General features: G+C 40.9%; 1 protein-coding gene across 1 annotated transcript in view; it reads right to left on the bottom strand.

Moving 5' to 3' along the window:
- LOC126249021 (uncharacterized) overlaps nucleotides 1-20,260 on the bottom strand; it is a 712,654-nt gene that overhangs the window by 655,379 nt on the left and 37,015 nt on the right. The window contains exon 8 of the mRNA XM_049950623.1: nucleotides 1,325-1,459. Within this exon, the coding sequence (XP_049806580.1) occupies nucleotides 1,325-1,459 (135 nt within the window). The remainder of the gene's footprint in view (nucleotides 1-1,324; nucleotides 1,460-20,260) is intronic.

Here is a 20,260-nt window from a genome sequence, read left to right as displayed (position 1 = left end):
TGCTTCTTACCAGTCAAAATCACCAAAATTTAACTGAAAACTAAAACAACGAAAAATTCCTAGAATTCTAGACAATTCCCGAATTTTTCCCGGTTTTCTCCCGGATGAAAAAATTCCTGGGTTTTTCCCGGATCTCCCGGTTGTCCCGGGTCATATACACCCTGTTTTTGTTAGTTAATCTGAAACTAGTTGTTATTATTGCCTATGAAATATATAGAGCAGATTTCTGCAGAAGTAATTGTTTATTAATCATAGCCGTAGAATAGCATCATATAAGATGACAGGAGGTTCAAGTATGTAAATATCCTAGCATTATTGTGCAAAAGTAAAGTGAATTAGTATAGTATGATGCACTGAACTGAGGGTTTTGATTAACTCATTAATTTGTTGATTCTATTTTAATTTATTATCCATTCGGAGAGCAGTCATGGCTTAGTTTTACTCCAGTGATTATGTCAGTTAATGTGACACTCTGTTTTCTGCAGTGCTACAAGTGGGGTTCCAAGGATACCCACAATGTAATAATAAATTATGTGGAAGTTTATGATATTTCCAACAAAAGGTGTTGACTGTACTATATAAAATGTAAGCAGGATATTATAGCTCACCTGGTTGAAAAGTTGAAGCAATTTCCATACCACCTAAAGTGAGCACCACTTATGCACCACATCCTCACTATTCTTGGAACATAACATATTAATGGATAAGCACTCTAAACATACCCATAACAGCTGTTTCACATAGCAAAAAGGCTGCTTGCTAGTTCAGTTTTTAATGACTAGAATTAAATTAGATGAAGAAATAATGATGATGTAATACAAAATAATCAGTCCCCAGACAAACTCTCTAGCACAATAAAAAGAGGGTCGGTAGTCCCTGGAATCACTGATACATGAATGTAATATACCCATTCATATGTAACATGCAGCCATCTCTCTTTGAGACATATTATAGTATTAACAATTCTTTTGGTGTCAATCTGCACTAAATTATTCAGTCTACCATGTGTCTCTCCTTTGTACATCACATCTCTCCTCTTCCTCTCGTATCAGCCACTCTGTCTTCCTGCTTTTTTTACATGGCTTTCTTTCAGCACCTACTTTCCATTTGCATGATTTTTGGATCAACTAATCTCCTTTTATGCCTCTGGCATACTAGAGACCATTAATTTCACCTTGCTGTTTGGTATCAAATATTTCACTAAGTTTGCAACCAATGAAATCATTTACTATTTTTTTATGTCAGATAAGAAATAAAATTTGTTTTTTTCTTTACTTTGCATACATGTCATGATAGCAATCAAAATTATAAAAGTATTTCTTACCTTGGGATGAAAGCCATAGCAAACAACCACTCATTTGCGGTACTTGTTGGAATGTCTCCCTCTAGAATTGCATCTGTCATTACTTGTACGGCAGCATTGCTTCCGAGCAGGGGTAACGCATCAGTCATGTGCCTCCTAAAAAAAGTAACTATTTTATTAAATGGTGTAAAAAGTTTATCACTACATTAATTTACACTGACTGAATGCCAGAGAGAAACAGAAATGAATTACTGAGTATTAACATCAGTATTTTCAAGTAACAGAAATCTGTATGGAATATAATACAGGGAAACCTTTTGTTGAATATAAACAACTGAATGGTAAACAATGACTACACACAGTACAGTAAAGGCACTGACTCCGATTAATCACATAAAGAAAAACTTGAATATATGAAGTCAGATATGAATTTTAAACATTTTCCCAGCAAATTGGATGTTCAAAGACATTTTGTGCCTGCAGCTCATCATCATTAACTATGCTTCATGATATTTTCACTTCGTACCTGCTTGTCATCCTCAGTTTTGCCGTTGAAGACTAACAAAGACATCCCCTATTCTGGAAGTTATTAGTGTATGGAGAACATTCTGTGCATGTATCAAGGTAGTGATGAAGACTGGCCACACTACCCAGTGGGCAGTGCTTTCACTGGAGGATCTACAGTCTCAGTTGTTCACAAGGTCTGGTGGAAAATCTGATGAACCGCGATAGTTGCTACCAGTTGGATAATGCGTGGAACACTATCATCTCCATGATTTGCACTGGGTATGCCAATGGGCATGGGTCAGTGGCAACCCTGAGGAGAGATGAGGCTGCAATTCCACCAACGAAAGCACTGCCCACTGGGTAGTGTGGTCAGTCTCTCACCACAACCTTGATACATGCTCAGAATTCTCTCAGCACATTAATAATTTGCATAATAGCGGACATCTTCATCAGTCTTCAATAGCTCACCTGAGGATGACAAGCAAGTGTGCAGTTAAAATATCATGAAGTTTAGTTAATGATGATCAGCTGCAAGCATAAAAGGTCTGTGAAGTTTCAATTTTTATGGGAAAATTTTTAAAATTCATATCTGCACTATTATGTTACATGGGTTCTTTCATAATGAGCATCAAAAAAGATTTTGTTTTCACCAAAATTATTTTTTTACCATACTCCACTGACTGTCTGATGGATATACAATGTTCAACAACAGCAGACTTGTTTGGTTGCAAAAAGCATGTCTAGCATAGATGTTCAGTGCAGCATTCTTCTGCAGTGTTCATGGTCTTGCCTATGTAAGTCATACCATATTAACAAGGCATTGTATAAAATCCAGCCTTCTGAAAAAACAAATTGTGCCTCTCTGAGTCCACAAGCTCTGCAATCAGTGACCCTTAAACCAACTGTATTTAAGTGGTATGTGCGTGACACTTACAAAGTGTGGCCTCATGGCAATAATATAGCATGCTAACTCTGCCAAAAGAGGTAAGAGAAACAACTTTTCTGTATACTTTTATTTACAAAAGTCCTGATATGTTTAAACGTCATAAGATTACAGAATACCAGCTGAAATCAGACAGAATTTTCTCAGTTAGCATACCTGGCTATACATTAGCATCTCACTACAGCAGAAAAAGTCAGAAAGGTGGAGATACTACCATATTTATAAAAAAATCCATAAAATATAGAAATTTTGACCAGTATGGTCAAACCACTCCAGATGTGGAGGTACTGGAAAATAGACTACCTGGTGTGGACCAAAACTAGTACAGGCAGGAGAGGCTCGCCAAGCCATTGTGAAGGTAACTTTCCAAGGCGTAGAGCACCTCAAAATCAATACAGCTAGCCCTACAGGTTGGGGGTTGTGCAGAGGGTTACTAACCCACACTTAAAGTGGTCAGGATACTCAGTGCATGCCTCACAAGCATGACAGGACATATGGGAACAAAATTTGGCAAAGCTACAATGATTTCTCTTTTGGTTCTTGGAATATCATAAGCCTATACTACCCTGAAAGTGCCCAGATACTAGTAAACAAACAAGAAAAATACAGGTTACAACTGATAGCTCTCCAAGAAGTAAGATGGCACGGAATGGTGTCACTTAAAATGGGAGACAGGACATTAATGTACACAGATTGCAGTCAATGCAATAAAATTTGGAACTGGATTCTACATTCATAAGTCAATAGCTGACTCAATAAAGAGCTCAAACATGTTTTTGATAATGGAATATCAAACCTCAGTATTCAGACTAAGTAGTTAACTGAGCAGTGATTTCCCTAAATTGCTCCACACAAATGCTGTGATGGTTCATTTGAAAGGGCATGACCGATTTCCTTCCTCAACCTTGACACAATTTGGGCTTGTGTTCCATCTTTAATGATCTCAATGCTGACAAGACATTAAACCCAATCTTCCTTCATTCCTCCTTCCTACCAAATAGTTCAACATTACATTTTTAAATGCACATGCACCCATGGAGGGAAGAATTCTACAGTCAGCTGGAATACACATACAAGTCAATAAGTATACATAATGTAAAAACAGTGTTAGTAGATTTTGATGCCAGAGTAGGAAGTGAGGAAATTTACAAGCCAACCATTGGAAATTTCAGATTACACAAGGAAAGTTAAGAAAATGGGGTTTGACTTATAAAGTTTGCAATGAAGAATGATCTCACACTAAGCAGCACAAAATTTGAACACAAACACATTCATTTACAGACTTGGATATCACCAGATGGAGAGGTAGTGACTGACCATGTAGCTATCGAAAAGAGATTCCAAAACAGTATTAAAGATGTTAGAACCTTTAGGAGTGCAAATTGTAGTACAACATATGAAATCTGGCAGGAATAAATACAAAAGAAAACATTAAAAAAGAAATGGAAAGTAACCTAACAAAAGCTAGACTGGCCAACAGGGAACAACAAGATGCTACAGCAGACACCTGAAGAACAGTAATCAAGAAGTAACTTCCAAAATTATAGAAAAAAGAAAATGACCTAACAAAATTTGTTTTAACATAAAGTGCCAAGAAAAAGTGCTGGGGAGAAGAAATGTGAGAAAAGTATCGATTAAAGACAGGAACAACATGTCACTGAAGAAGATATGCTATAAAATACACCAGGAAACATTGAGACAAGAGAAAAAGGAATACTGCAACAATATCATAAAAGAAGCAAAAGATGATTTCAAGCATCACAGGGCAAGGTAGATTTATCAACATATAAAAACAATCTTTTGGTTAATTTTCTAAAAGAGAATAAATGATCAGCACGGGAAAAAACTGACCAACAAGAGCAATATACAAAAAATTTGGAAGACATAATTTTCACAACCACTCAACTGCAATGACTCATAGTCTTACTTTAAATCTGAAGGTCCTGATACAGCTGATGTACAAGTAATCACCCCATGAGTAAATGAAATACAGCAAGTAATAAAGAAATTAACAAGGCTCATACTGAAGACCAGATGTACACTGAATTATTATAGGATGGTGGACTGCAGCTAGAATTAGAACAACGGTCCTAAATAAAAACAATTTGGGAGACAGAAACGATATCTGCAGACAGGAAAACCCATATTTAAAAAGTATGATCCCCTTGTCTGTAATAATTACATAGAATTTGCATTATTGGATGTGACCTGTAAAATCCTATTGATGTGCCTATTTAACAGACTGATCCCAACAACTGAAGAACTAATTGGTGACTACCAATGCGGTTTCCACAGAAATATATCCACATTAGATCACTTATACCTCTTAAAAAGGCCGGCCGGAGTGGCCAGGCAGTTCCAGGCGCTACAGTCTGGAACCGCGCGACAGCTATGGTCGCAGGTTCGAATCCTGCCTCGGGCATGTATGTGTGTGATGTCCTTAGGTTAGTTAGGTTTAAGTAGTTCTGAGTTCTAGGGGACTGATGACCTCGGAAGTTAAGTCCCATAGTGCTCATAGCCATTTGAACCTCCTAAAAAAATTACTGAGAAAGCTTGGGAATTCACTGTACATGTCCACATATTATTTATAAATTAAGCTTACACTGGAGACACTCCTAAATATAATGATGGAATTTGAAATAGCATCAGAGCTAATCAGATTAGCTAAAATATGTATAGACGAAATTTCATGTGATATAAAGTACCTGTAAGAGGACCTGAAAATTTTAAGGTGACAGGGGGATAACATTTCACTTATTTATTTAACCTTGTCTTAAAGAATCCATGAGGAAGCCAAATGCAGAAGTTGAAAGTTAGTAGACTTGCCTCTGCAAATGACGTAGCATTAATAAATACTTCTGAAACAGAATAAGTAAAAATCATGTAAAATTATTACAAAATTGCTGACAAAACTTTGACTGCTGTGTTCAGATGTGGGCTGAGTTGGCATCCCTTCACTCCCAGCTTCAGGCAGTGTTGGCTTCAGTCACACAGCTTGAAGCTGTTGCCAATGGGCATCAAAAATGGCTCTGAGCACTATGGGACTCAACATCTTAGGTCATAAGTCACCTAGAACTTAGAACTACTTAAACCTAACTAACCTAAGGACATCACACACACCCATGCCCGAGGCAGGATTCGAACCTGCGACCGTAGCAGTCCCGTGGTTCCGGACTGCAGCGCCAGGACCGCTAGACCACCGCGGCCGGCAATGGGCATCACTGTGGGGGTCCGGACGGGGGTTTGTCGGGGATGGCTAGCTCGTACCATGCATCCCCCGATCAGACTACGGCTGTGGCTGCCCAGGAGACTGACCACATTGAGGTTGACCCCTCTCCCGTGGTAGAGTGGGAAGTCGTCTCGAGGTGTGGCAGGGGGCGAAAGCCATTCCGGAGGGCTAAACGGAAGGCCTCTCCAGTTTGCCTGTCAAACCAGTTTCAGGCTCTGTCTCCTGTTTACACTGATCTTCGGCCAGATACGGCTGCTGGTCCTGTTCCAGAAGTTGCCCCTCGGTCTGCAAGATCTAGGAGGTCGCAGAGGGTGGGCTTACTGGTAGTTGGCAGCTCCAACGTCAGGCGCGTAATGGGGCCCGTTAGGGATATGGCTGCAAGAGAGGGGAAGAAAACCAATGTGCACTCTGTGTGAATACTGGGGGGAGTCATTCCAGATGTGGAAAGGGTCCTTCTGGATGCCATGAAGGGCACAGGGTACACCCATCTGCAGGTGGTCACTCATGTCGGCACCAATGATGTGTGTCACTATGGATCGGAGGAAACCCTCTCTGGCTTCTGGCAGCTATCTGATTTGGTGAAGACTGCCAGTCTCGCTAGTGGGATGAAATCAGAGCTCACCATCTGCAGCATCGTCGACAGGACTGACTGTGGACCTTTGGTAAAGAGCCGAGTGGAGGGTCTGAATCAGAGGCTGAGACGGTTCTGTGACCGTGTGGGCTGCAGATTCCTCGACTTGCACTATAGGCTGGTGGGGTTTCGGGTTCTGCTGGATAGGTCAGGAGTCCTCTACACACAGCGGGCACCTACACAGATAGCAGGGGTTGTGTGGCATGGACGAGGCAGTTTTTTAGGTTAGATGGCCTCGGGCAAGTACAGAAAGGGCAACAGCCTCAAAGGGTGTGTGGCAAAGTCAGGACAGGCGGGGACCAAGCAGCAATCGGTATTGTAATTGTAAACTGTCAAAGTGGCATTGGTAAAGTACTGGAACTTCAAGCGCTGATAGAAAGTACTGAAGCTGAAATCATTATAGATATAGAATGCTGGCTGAAGCCAGAGATCAATTCTGCCAAAATTTTTACAAAGCACAGACGGTGTTTAGAAAGGATAGATTGCATGCAACCGGTGGTGGTGTGTTTGTCACTGTTAGTAGTAGTTTATCCTGTAGTGAAATAGAAGTGAATAGTTCCTGCGAATTATTATGGGTGGAGGTTATACTCAACAACCTCCGAACTCAGCAGCATTAGTGGCAGAACAACTGAGAGAAAATCTGGAATACATTTCACATAAATTTCCTCAGCATGTTATAGTCTTAGGTAGAGATTTCAATTTACCAGATATAGACTGGGACACTCAGATGTTTAGGATGGGTGGTAGGGACAGAACATCGAGTTACATTATACTGAGGGCACTATCTGAAAATTACCTCTAGCAATTAAACACGTAACCAACTCGTGGAGATAACATCTTGGACCTACTGATAACAAACAGACCCAAAATTTTCGACTCTGTAAGCGCAGAACAGGGAATCAGTAATCATAAGGCCATTGCCGCATCCCTGAATATGGAAGGAAATAGGAATTTATAAAAGGGAGGAAGGTCTATCTGTTTAGCAACAGTAATAGGAGGCAGATTTCAGACTACCTAATAGATCAAAACAAACATTTCTGTTCTGACATTGACAATGTTGAGTGTTTATGGAAAATGTTCAAGGCAATCGTAAAATGCGTTTTAGACGGGTATGGGCTGAGTAAAACTGTGAGGGATGGGAAAAACACACCGTGGTTCAACAACAAAGTTAGGAAACTACTGCAAAAGCAAAGAGAGCTACACTGCAAATTTAAACACAGCCAAAACTTCCCAGACAAACAGAAGCTAAACGATGTCAAAGTTAGCGTAAGGAGGGCTATGCATTAAGCGTTTTGTGAATTCGAAAGTAAAATTCTATGTAGCGACTTGACAGAAAATCCTGGGAAGTTCTGGTCTTATGTTAAATCAGTAAGTGGATCGAAACAGCATATCCAGACACTCTGGAATGATAATGGCTTTGAAACAGATGATGACACACGTAAAGCTGAAATAATAAACACCCTTTTCCAAAGCTGTTTCACAGAGGAAGACGGCACTGCTGTTCCTTCTCTAAATCCTCGCATGAACGAAAAAATGGCTGCCATCAAAATAAGTGTCCAAGGAATAGAAAAGCATCTGAAATCACTCAACAGAGGAAAGTCGACTGGACCTGATGGGATACCAATTTGATTCTACACAGAGTACGCAAAAGAACTTGCCCCCCTTCTAACAGCCATGTACCGCAAGTTAGAGGAACGGAAGGTTCCAAATGATTGGAAAAGAGCACAGGTAGTTCCAGTTTTCGTCGAGCAGATGCACAAAACTATAGGATTATATCTCTGAAATCCATCTGTTGTACAATTTTAGAACATTTTTGCTCGCATATCATGTCATTTCTGGAAACCCAGAATCTACTCTGTAGGAATCAACATGGATTCCAGAAACAGCGATTGTGTCAGACCCAACTCGCTTTATTTGTTCATGAGACCCAGAAAATATTAGATACAGGCTCCCAGGTAGATGACATTTTCCTTGACTTCCGGAAGGCGTTCGATACAGTTCCGCACTGTCACCTGATAAACAAAGTAAGAGCCTACGGAATATCAGACCAGCTGTGTGGCTGCATTGAAGAGTTTTTAGCAAACAGAACACAGCATGTTGTTCTCAATGGAGAGATGTCTACAGACATTTAAGTAACCTCTGGCGTGCCACAGGGGAGTGTTATTGGACCATTGCTTTTCACAATGTACACTCCTGGAAATGGAAAAAAGAACACATTGACACCGGTGTGTCAGACCCACCATACTTGCTCCAGACACTGCGAGAGGGCTGTACAAGCAATGATCACACGCACGGCACAGCGGACACACCAGGAACCGCGGTGTTGGCCGTCGAATGGCGCTAGCTGCGCAGCATTTGTGCACCGCCGCCGTCAGTGTCAGCCAGTTTGCCATGGCATACGGAGCTCCATCGCAGTCTTTAACACTGGTAGCATGCCGCGACAGCGTGGACGTGAACCGTATGTGCAGTTGACGGACTTTGAGCGAGGGCGTATAGTGGGCATGCGGGAGGCCGGGTGGACGTACCGCCGAATTGCTCAACACGTGGGGCGTGAGGTCTCCACAGTACATCGATGTTGTCGCCAGTGGTCGGCGGAAGGTGCACGTGCCCGTCGACCTGGGACCGGACCGCAGCGACGCACGGATGCACGCCAAGACCGTAGGATCCTACGCAGTGCCGTAGGGGACCGCACCGCCACTTCCCAGCAAATTAGGGACACTGTTGCTCCTGGGGTATCGGTGAGGACCATTCGCAACCGTCTCCATGAAGCTGGGCTACGGTCCCGCACACCGTTAGGCCGTCTTCCGCTCACGCCCCAACATCATGCAGCCCGCCTCCAGTGGTGTCGCGACAGGCGTGAATGGAGGGACGAATGGAGACGTGTCGTCTTCAGCGATGAGAGTCGCTTCTGCCTTGGTGCCAATGATGGTCGTATGCGTGTTTGGCGCCGTGCAGGTGAGCGCCACAATCAGGACTGCATACGACCGAGGCACACAGGGCCAACACCCGGCATCATGGTGTGGGGAGCGATCTCCTACACTGGCCGTACACCACTGGTGATCGTCGAGGGGACACTGAATAGTGCACGCTACATCCAAACCGTCATCGAACCCATCGTTCTACCATTCCTAGACAGGCAAGGGAACTTGCTGTTCCAACAGGACAATGCACGTCCGCATGTATCCCGTGCCACCCAACGTGCTCTAGAAGGTGTAAGTCAACTACCCTGGCCAGCAAGATCTCCGGATCTGTCCCCCATTGAGCATGTTTGGGACTGGATGAAGCGTCGTCTCACGCGGTCTGCACGTCCAGCACGAACGCTGGTCCAACTGAGGCGCCAGGTGGAAATGGCATGGCAAGCCGTTCCACAGGACTACATCCAGCATCTCTACGATCGTCTCCATGGGAGAATAGCAGCCTGCATTGCTGCGAAAGGTGGATATACACTGTACTAGTGCCGACATTGTGCATGCTCTGTTGCCTGTGTCTATGTGCCTGTGGTTCTGTCAGTGTGATCATGTGATGTATCTGACCCCAGGAATGTGTCAATAAAGTTTCCCCTTTCTGGGGCAATGAATTCACGGTGTTCTTATTTCAATTTCCAGGAGTGTATATAAATGACCTAGTAGATAGTGTTGGAAGTTCCATGCAGCTTTTTGCAGATGATGCTGTAATATACAGAGAAGTTACAGCATAAGAAAATTGCAGTGAAATGCAGGAAGATCTGCAGCGGATAGGCACTTGGTGCAGGGAGTGACAACTGACCCTTAACATAGACAAATGTAATGTATTGTGAATACATAGAAAGAAGGATCCTTTATTGTATGATTATATGATAGCAAAACAAACACTGTTAGCAGTTACTTCTGTAAAATATCTGGGAGTATGCGTAGAGAACAATTTGAAGTGGAATGATCATATAAAATTAACTGTTGGTAAGGCGGGTGCCAGGTTGAGATTCATTGGAAGAGTCCTTAGAAAATGTAGTCCATCAACAAAGGAGGTGGCTTACAAAACACTCGTTCGACCTATACTTGAGTATTGCTCATCAGTATGGGATCCGTACCAGGTCGGGTTGACAGAGGAGAGAGAGAAGATCCAAAGAAGAGTGGCGTGTTTCATCACAGGGTTATTTGGTAAGCGTGATAGCGTTACAGAGATGTTTAGCAAACTCAAGTGGCAGACTCTGCAAGAGAGGTGCTCTGCATCGTGGTGTAGCTTGCTGTCCAGGTTTCGATAGGGTGCATTTCTGAATGAGGTATCGAATATATTGCTTCCCCCTACTTATACCTCCCGAGGAGATCACAAATGTAAAATTAGAGAGATTCAAGCGTGCACGGAGGCTTTCCGGCAGTCGTTCTTCCCACAAACCATACGCGGCTCGAATAGGAAAGGGAGGTAATGACAGTGGCACATAAAGTGCTCTCCGCCACACACTGTTGGTTGTCTTGCAGAGTATAAATGTAGATGTAGTTGTAGATTATATGTTAATGAAGAAAAGAGAGAATATCTGATCATAAGCAGGAACGTCCAAAGAGATGCACCATTGGTTGTAGATGGATTCACTTTCAAGACAGTTCATTGTTCAAATACTTAGAGTTGTTTCAGTAACAACCATAGAATGTATATAGAAATAGCCCATCTAGCAACAGCAAACAAAACACCTTTTAGTTTTATCAAAATCTTAAAGAAAATACCACTTAGTACTGACTTCAAAATCTGCTTCTATAAAGAAACTATTATACTTGTAACATTAAAGGAATGTGAAGAATTAATGTTTAGAAAGCAAGATGGAGAAAAATTGTTAATAGTCAAAAGAAAAATTCTAAGAAAAGTTTTTGGACCAATATACGATGAAAAAACATGGTATGGAGGCTGAGAAAAAAATTAACACTTCAGAGACCTGCACAAACTCTGTAACATTGTCGAAGTGTAAAAGAGGAAAGGTTGAATTGGACAGGTCATACAGCAGGAATGACAGACAATAGACTACCTAAAATATGCATTCATCAGGACACCAGATGGAACAAGAGGAAGGGGAAGTCCCAGAATTAGGTGGTGATTTAGCATCCAGGAGGAAACAGTTAGGATGAACATCAACACAAAATGGGTGAACAGTGCACTCAACATGCCACATGTAAAGTAAAGTAAAAGGAAAGTATAGAGTCATTGCAGGCTTTTACTATTTCCAAACAGGCAATTTTTTAAACATCTTGAAATACTCCTAAACAAACCTCACCAAAGCAAAGAAGTACTAATGTTATGTGGTGAATTTAATGTTGATTTTCAGTCTCTATGGCATGTCAGAGAATCTCTATGGAATCTTGCAAACTTGTTCCATCTACAGGGTGTTTCAAAAATGACTGGTATATTTGAAACGGCAATAAAAACTAAATGAGCAGCGATAGAAATACACCGTTTGTTGCAATATGCTTGGGACAACAGTACATTTTCAGGCAGACAAACTTTCGAAATTACAGTAGTTACAATTTTCAACAACAGATGGCGCTGCGGTCTAGGAAACTCTATAGTATGATATTTTCCACATATCCACCATGCGTCGCAATAATATGGCGTAGTCTCTGAATGAAATTACCCGAAACCTTTGACAACGTGTCTGGCGGAATGGCTTCACATGCAGATGAGATGTACTGCTTCAGCTGTGCAATTGTTTCTGGATTCTGGCGGTACACCTGGTCTTTCAAGTGTCCCCACAGAAAGAAGTCACAGGGGTTCATGTCTGGCGAATAGGGAGGCCAATCCACGCCGCCTCCTGTATGTTTCGGATAGCCCAATGCAATCACACGATCATCGAAATATTCATTCAGGAAATTAAACACGTCGGCCGTGCGATGTGGCCGGGCACCATCTTGCATAAACTACGAGGTGTTCGCAGTGTCATCTAAGGCAGTTTGTACCGCCACAAATTCATGAAGAATGTCCAGATAGCGTGATGCAGTAATCGTTTCGGATCTGAAAAATGGGCCAATGATTCCTTTGGAAGACATGGCGGCCCAGACCAGTACTTTTTGAGGATGCAAGGGCGATGGGACTGCAACATGGGGCTTTTCGGTTCCCCAAATGCGCCAGTTCTGTTTATTGACGAAGCCGTCCAGGTAAAAATAAGCTTCATCAGTAAACCAAATGCAGCCCACATGCATATCGCCGTCATCAATCCTGTGCACTATATCATTAGCGAATGTCTCTCGTGCAGCAATGGTAGCGGCGCTGAGGGGTTGCCACGTTTGAATTTTGTATGGATAGAGGTGTAAACTCTGGCGCATGAGACGATACGTAGACGTTGGCGTCATTTGGACCGCAGCTGCAACACGGCGAACAGAAACCCGAGGCCGCTGTTGGATCACCTGCTGCACTAGCTGCGTGTTGCCCTCTGTGGTTGCCGTACGCGGTCGCCCTACCTTTCCAGCACGTTCATCCGTCACGTTCCCAGTCCGTTGAAATTTTTCAAACAGATCCTTTATTGTATCGCTTTTCGGTCCTTTGGTTACATTAAACCTCCGTTGAAAACTTCGTCTTGTTGCAACAACACTATGTTCTAGGCGGTGGAATTCCAACACCAGAAAAATCCTCTGTTCTAAGGAATAAACCATGTTGTCTACAGCACACTTGCACGTTGTGAACAGCACACGCTTACAGCAGAAAGACGACGTACGGAATGGCGCACCCACAGACTGCGTTGTCTTCTATATCTTTCACATCACTTGCAGCACCATCTGTTGTTGAAAATTGTAACTACTGTAACTTCGAAAGTTTGCCCGCATGAAAATGTACTGTTGTCCCAAGCATATTGCAACAAACGGTGTATTTCTATCGCTGCTCGTTTAGTTTTTATTGCCGTTTCAAATATACCGGTCATTTTTGAAACACCTTGTACAAGCCACATCAACATTGCCCACAGGATGTAAAAATCACACCAAAACAATTCTAGAGCAGATATTTATAAACTGTCTCTACCAGTCCAAAGAACCTCTGGATGAAGGCTATAGTGGTCACTGTGCCCAAGACCTCTACCTTACAAATGTCCTCCCTTCAGGCTGCAACGAAGTATACACAACTACAGTAAGAAGTTACAGCAATGAAAATATGATAACTTTCAATGGTTTCCTAGCAGCAGAGAAATTAAGTGAAGTATATGAAGCAGATGATATGGCCAAAAAAATGTAACCCTTCTTAAATACCTTCCTATACATCTTCAACATTGCTTTTCACTCTAACTGAAACATATTAAATCAACAAAACCCTACAGGAAACCATGGATAACAACTGGCATACAGATTTCCTACAGACGGAAGAGCACTCTGTTGAAGTATTTCAAAAATAACAATCTCATCTCCTCTCAAGTGAGATATATTAAGCAATATGTCAAAATCCTTATGAAAGTTTTAACACAAGCTACGCAAACTGTAAATGACAACTATGTGGCAAAATCCTCAAACACAGCAGTATGGAGTGTCATAAGAACTGAAACAAATCAGCTGCCTCATGAACATGAAAACAATACTCTGATCCTTAACAAGTCTGGTGTTACTAAACCACAAACACCCCCAAATATATTCAACAATTGCTATCAAAGTATTGTAAAGAAACTACTACAAAGTATCAACAAACTGACAGCCAATAGACAGAACAAAATAAAAACTTCTGTAGACATTACATTCTCCTAGGAAACTACTGATGATGAAGTTATATTAAGGACAAAGAGCCTTACAAATAAACTCTCACCTGGAATTGATGACACTGCAGATTTTATAATTACGAAATCTGTATGTAAATTAGCTGTCTCACTCTCTAACATGTACAATTCATCATTGATGACAGGTACATTTCCTGATTGTATGAAAGTGGTAAAAGTTATCCCAATCTTTAAGAAAGACCCATATCATTGTTATGTGTGTTTCATAAACTTCTGGGGAGATTAATTTTCTGCACAAAAAAATAAATAAATCCTCTCTGATGCTCAGCATGGTTTCAGAACAAATAAATCCATGACAGCTGCTCTATATGAGTACACACACTCCAACCTAGATGCTCTAGAGAAAAAACAAAGCACAGTTGTGACCTTCCTAGATTTGTCAAAGGTGTTTTGCTGTCATACACTACAAAATTCTACTAGACACACTGCAGAGGTATGACATCAGATGCATCCCTCTAAAGTGGATTGGCTCTTATCTCACAAACAGGATACAAAAAGTAAGAATAAACCACAATGATCAGAGACATATTAAAATGTAGGTTCAATACTTTGACCATTCTCTTCCTTCTTTACATAAAATGACTTACTGTTGAACATCAGTGCCACTTCCAGTACACTCTTTGCATATGATACTAGTATCCTCATTAGCAGCAGAAATGACCATGAACTCCAGGAGGCCATAAGTAAAAGTGTAGATGAGTTGGGTGACTGAGTCGGGTTGGGGGTTGTTTGGGGAAGGAGACCAGACAGCGAGGTCATCGGTCTCATCGGATTAGGGAAGGACAGGGAAGGAAGTTGGCCGTGCTCTTTGAAAGGAACCATCCCGGCATTTGCCTGGAGTGATTTAGGGAAATCACGGAAAACCTAAATCAGGATGGCCGGACGCAGGATTTAACCGTCGTCCTCCCGAATGCGAGTCCAGTGTCTAACCCCTGTGCCACCTCGCTCGGTGGGTGACTGGTTTGACAGAAGTAACCTGATATTCAGCACAAAGAAAATTGCCTTCCTTCCACCTGAGAACCCCAAAATTTATGCCCGCTATGAAATTACATGGCTTTAAAATATCACCCACATCAGAAACACGTTTATAGGCCTGTAGAACCAGGACAACTTAAAATGGTAAACACACATCAGCATAACTAATAGTAAGCTTAGCAAAGTGTGCCACAACTTATGCATCCTCACATACTGCATGAGCCTAGAGACTGTTTATATTGCTTACTATGTAAAATTTCATAGTGTAATGCAGCACAGTGCCACATTAAGGGGAAACTCCACCCCTAGCTCCGACATTCTCCTCATCCAGATAATAGCTATAGGTTAATGAAAAGGGTGAATTCAACTGACAACTGCAGAACTCTCTTCCAAAAATCACTAATTTTATCTCTTGGAAGTTTCTACATATTAGAAATGTGTAACTTTGTAAAAAGTGATACTGTAAAATCCAGCAAAAATCTGTATGTCCATGATCATGGCACAAGGCAGAAGATGAAACTCCATGTTAAAAAAATGAATAACTCTGCCTTTAAAAATTCACCATTTAACCAAGGCATTCAACTCTACAACAGTCTGCCATTAGAAATAAAAAACAGTAAGTCTCTGACTCTGTTAAACAAGAATCTGAAAATCCTCTTGCTTGATCATTGTCTTTACACTGTACCACTGTACCCACTTTTACACAGTATGAAATTGATTGCAGGAATGATTTTTGCAAAAGAAATGAACACTACTGTAAAATATGAGCAAAAAAGCTTTGTGTTCATACTATCTGAAACTATGTAAATTGTATGCTCTGTTTTAAGTGTGTATGTGTGTGAGTGTGTGTGTGTGTGTGTGTGTGTGTGAGAGAGAGAGAGAGAGAGAGAGAGAGATCCTTGTAATAAATTGTACTCTGTTATCTATTCCAACCAAGTACTTGTCTGCACATGTGTGATAGGGGCATGAAACTAAAATAAAATTGTAATAAATAATAAGTACTTCTTTTAATAAAACAGTCTTGGTTGTGAAAATATTGGTTTACTGACATGTTTCAACTTTTCAGGGTACCATTACATTATCATTGATTGACAGACATTTGTAGTATTATTGTGCTGTGGAATAAGAATATGTCCAGATTGAGCTAGCAGGGTCCTGTGCCTCCGAAACAGTCATGAAGGCAGATGTAAAGGTGCAATGAAAGGATGACGCTTACAAAATTACACAAATCTTGCTTAAATAAACATAGTGCAAAGAAAACTGCCAGTCACAGTAGAAGACATTGAGCATGTAACAGTTGAGAGGTAGACGGAGTCTAGACTCTGCATAAAGAGCTCGCTCGCCTAACGATACTGTTCAGGTAAAATGGATATTCTACCCAACAGATTAACAGGGCATTAATAGTTAAAGTGAAGAACCAGGAAGTAGAAGGAGATTAAGCTGACAAAATCTCTAGCCTTTCTTTTATTTCTTGGCACTGTTCCATTTGAGATAGCAAGAATCTTCCATAAATATCGGGGGGAGTGGTTTTCACAGAGCATCTTACACTGCAGACCTTCTGGGATCAATGAAGGACAATTGTTATTGGAGAAGGCTTATTTAGGCAAGACTACATGCACCATTGAAGAACATCTCACCTAAAATAAACGCTGAAGTCTGTTATTTTTTAACACATATTTGTGTACCATATACTATTTGCCTTTCTAATACCATTTTTGTGCACCTTACAAAACTGTTTGTAAAGGGCTGCTGCAGATGTGTTCTGCTACATCATTTATTAAGTGTGAAAGCCTAACTTCCTGCCTATTAGGGTTCACCATGTGACACAGTGCCAAAACACTCTCTACATACATCTTTATCGTTTCCTCTTGCTTTGATCTCTGTTCTTCACTTGTTTCTTTGCTTAGTGGACCTGCTGCTAGTTACTGCCAAATGAGATGTAAATTTCCACCTGAAATTTGTCCTAGCTTTTTAGCCTTTCCTCATTGTTCTCAAACAACTGGTGGGCTGCACTCCACAAGCAGACATTGGCAAGACACGTCACATCATCCCCACCTGTTGCATTTAGTGATACAGTTGGAAGTCTGCAACCATTTTGTCAGAGCCTGGCCAACAACTTTCATCAACACAGCTGGATAGCTGATGTGCATCTGATTTTTAGCTAGCTACTTTTGTATTGCCATACTATGCTCAGCCGCAGAATTTTGTTGGGTATGTTCATCATTTCAAGGGATGATGAAAGATTATCAAACCTCTGACAGAGGATGTAGTTCCGATATTCTAAGATGATATGGTATATTAACAGGGGGTATATGGGGACAAGGAAAAAAATTCCCAGATTATTCCCGGATATCCTGTTTAAAAAATATGCTTTTTCCCGGGCAAAAATACACTTTTTCCATGCTAAGTGACAGTAGGTTTTCCACAGATTTTCCCTCTGAACTGTAAAACTTATCAATCCTTTGAATGGTTAACGTTTTATAAACTCGCATACAACTTCCCGGAAAAAAAAAGTAAAGATGGGGGAGAGAAGTTTTGGAAAGACTTTTAAGGAAGAAAAGGAGAGAAGTTTTGGAAAGACTTTTAATGAAAAAAAGGAGAGAAGTTTTGGAAAGGCCTTTGATTTGCAGCAACATATACACTGCATATTTTTGTATTACAAAAGTATAAATTCGAATTGCACCAAACACAGCGCGTTAGTTTCCGGAGCATTGAAACCGAGCTTGCGATGTCCTTTTGTAAGCCAATCATATCTCATGCCACGTGATCTCACCAGCTGATAACAGCAGATATTCAGAGCATAGGACACATGTTATCATCAGTCAACAGCAAGATCACTGGTTACATAGCGCGAACACACAAAGAGGAAAAATTAACAGTTTACATTAATATACATAGTATAGCTACTAGAAAAGCTAAGATTTCACATATAATATTGGTTTCTAAGATTAACAAGCTACAACAGAAGCTAAGCTTTCACATGTAATATTGATATTTTTTTGAGTGTGTTATACTTTAAGATAGATTACACAAATGTGCCAGTAAATTTAAAATGATGACATAAATTTCTGAGCTCAAAATTTTTGTAAGTGGCTGGTCCTCAAAGTGTTCAGTTTTAAACGCTCTGTGATTTAGAAATTCATCCCACTTTCTCACATGTAATTCATCTTGCGTAAAAAGAAATTTACTTTGAAAGTAATGCTTTTTGAACCACCCTTCACCATACTATCCAGAGACTGTTAGAAATAGGTTTGATTTACCAGTTGCCAGACAGCACCAGAAAACGGCATTATTGCGCATACGTAACTGCAGTGGTGTAGGAAGCCCGCATGTTCGTATGTATGAAGCACTAAGAGACCTTACATTACACCATAAAAGAAACAGGGCATCAGAGGATACTCCCAAGAGCATCAGAATTTCGTAAACCATACTAAAATGCATAATTCGGCTTGAAGTGCACATTGGTTTTTTCCAGATTCACAATGAAATAGGTCCCATCAGATATTAAGCTTTTCAGTGTGGTTTTTGGGATGTAAATTTTCTTGGAGCACCAGTACTATACTATCTCATATTTGGTTCTTTATTATGGCATAATGCCATAAACGGCAGAAGGTGAAAAATCTGCACTTGAAATTCAGCAAATAGTTTGAACTAGCCAGTACTGTGGAATGAAACACTTCATTTCAAATAAATTGATTGGTCCAGTGGAAAGATTAATAAAGCCAAATTTCTTTAGCAAACTTGCAAAAATAACTTCATTGTTCTGCAAGGCGATTAATGCTTGATGGCTAATAACTTGTAAATAAAATAAAATAAAATCAGAAAACTGAAACTAATAATATATTTTTGCCCTCCATAATTATGTGAATGTATTTTAATTCACTTGAAATCCATTTTGTTTTCATTTGGCATGGGAACTGTAAACGAAGAAAAGCAGCAAAATCACTTAACGCAAACACGGGTCATGTGGAGACTAACGCCCTCCCCACTACAGCTCTGTGCATGCACGAATCTGGCAGCTAGGGTGCTCAAGAAAAAGTTTTCTCGTTTGCATCTGGCTGCTTGCTGCTACTGCCGATACAGCTAATGGCCACACTTCAAGTAGTGTAAAGTGGGAGAAGGTACTGCTCATATGTGAGTCAACTGCGCATGTGCATCAGCCCGCTGACAAGTGGTCAAATGAACCTAATGTGAACAGTTGTGACATCATGCTCATAGCAAGCAGTTTATTGTTATGAAGAATTCCAGTCTTTGCCCTACGGCCTTTGACGTATTTTTGTTATTTGCAGACGCTTGTGTGTGCTCGGTGTTTTGTTGTTGTGAATTGCGCATTTCCTTTGCCACTAACACTTCATTTTTTTCCCTCTCGTTTATATTTTATTCTGCGGTATAATTCTCCAGTAGCACGATACAGTAACATTCTTCACTAGAGAATCAATTCTTACCAGTCAAAATCACAAAAATTTAACTGAAAGCTAAAACAACGAAAAATTCCCGGGTTTTTCCCAGTTTTCTCCCAGATGAAAAAATTCCTGGGTTTTTCCCGGATTCCCAAGTTGTCCCGGGTCATATACACCCTGATTAAGTAGGGTACTCAACTGCAGTTGGTCAGTGGGCATGGTTGGAGCATGAAGGAAGTTTTAATATGAGGTCAGTCATTATGTCAATGAAAAGAGAATATGTGTTTGGAGAATTGGGAATACATAGCATGGGAGATCTGTCCTTAGTCCAGATATGTGATGGAGGTACAGTTTGCAAAGGCCTAGTTCAGGTCTTAAGTACAGTGGGCATGTGATTGCTCCTCTGTGCATATGTGATGCTTGCAGTTACTGAGACTGTACAAAAGACTTTTTGGTGTTGAATGTACAACAACTACAATCAAAGTTGAGCTATTACTGATGGTTGGTGGATTTTATATGGATGGGGGTTTTCATAGAGCCATCAGGAAGGTGGAGGTC

Source organism: Schistocerca nitens, chromosome 3, assembly GCF_023898315.1.
Source record: "Schistocerca nitens isolate TAMUIC-IGC-003100 chromosome 3, iqSchNite1.1, whole genome shotgun sequence".
NCBI classification, from domain to species: Eukaryota; Metazoa; Arthropoda; class Insecta; order Orthoptera; family Acrididae; genus Schistocerca; species Schistocerca nitens.
Note: the sequence above shows the minus strand (reverse complement) of the source record. Positions and strands in the feature narration are given on the sequence as shown.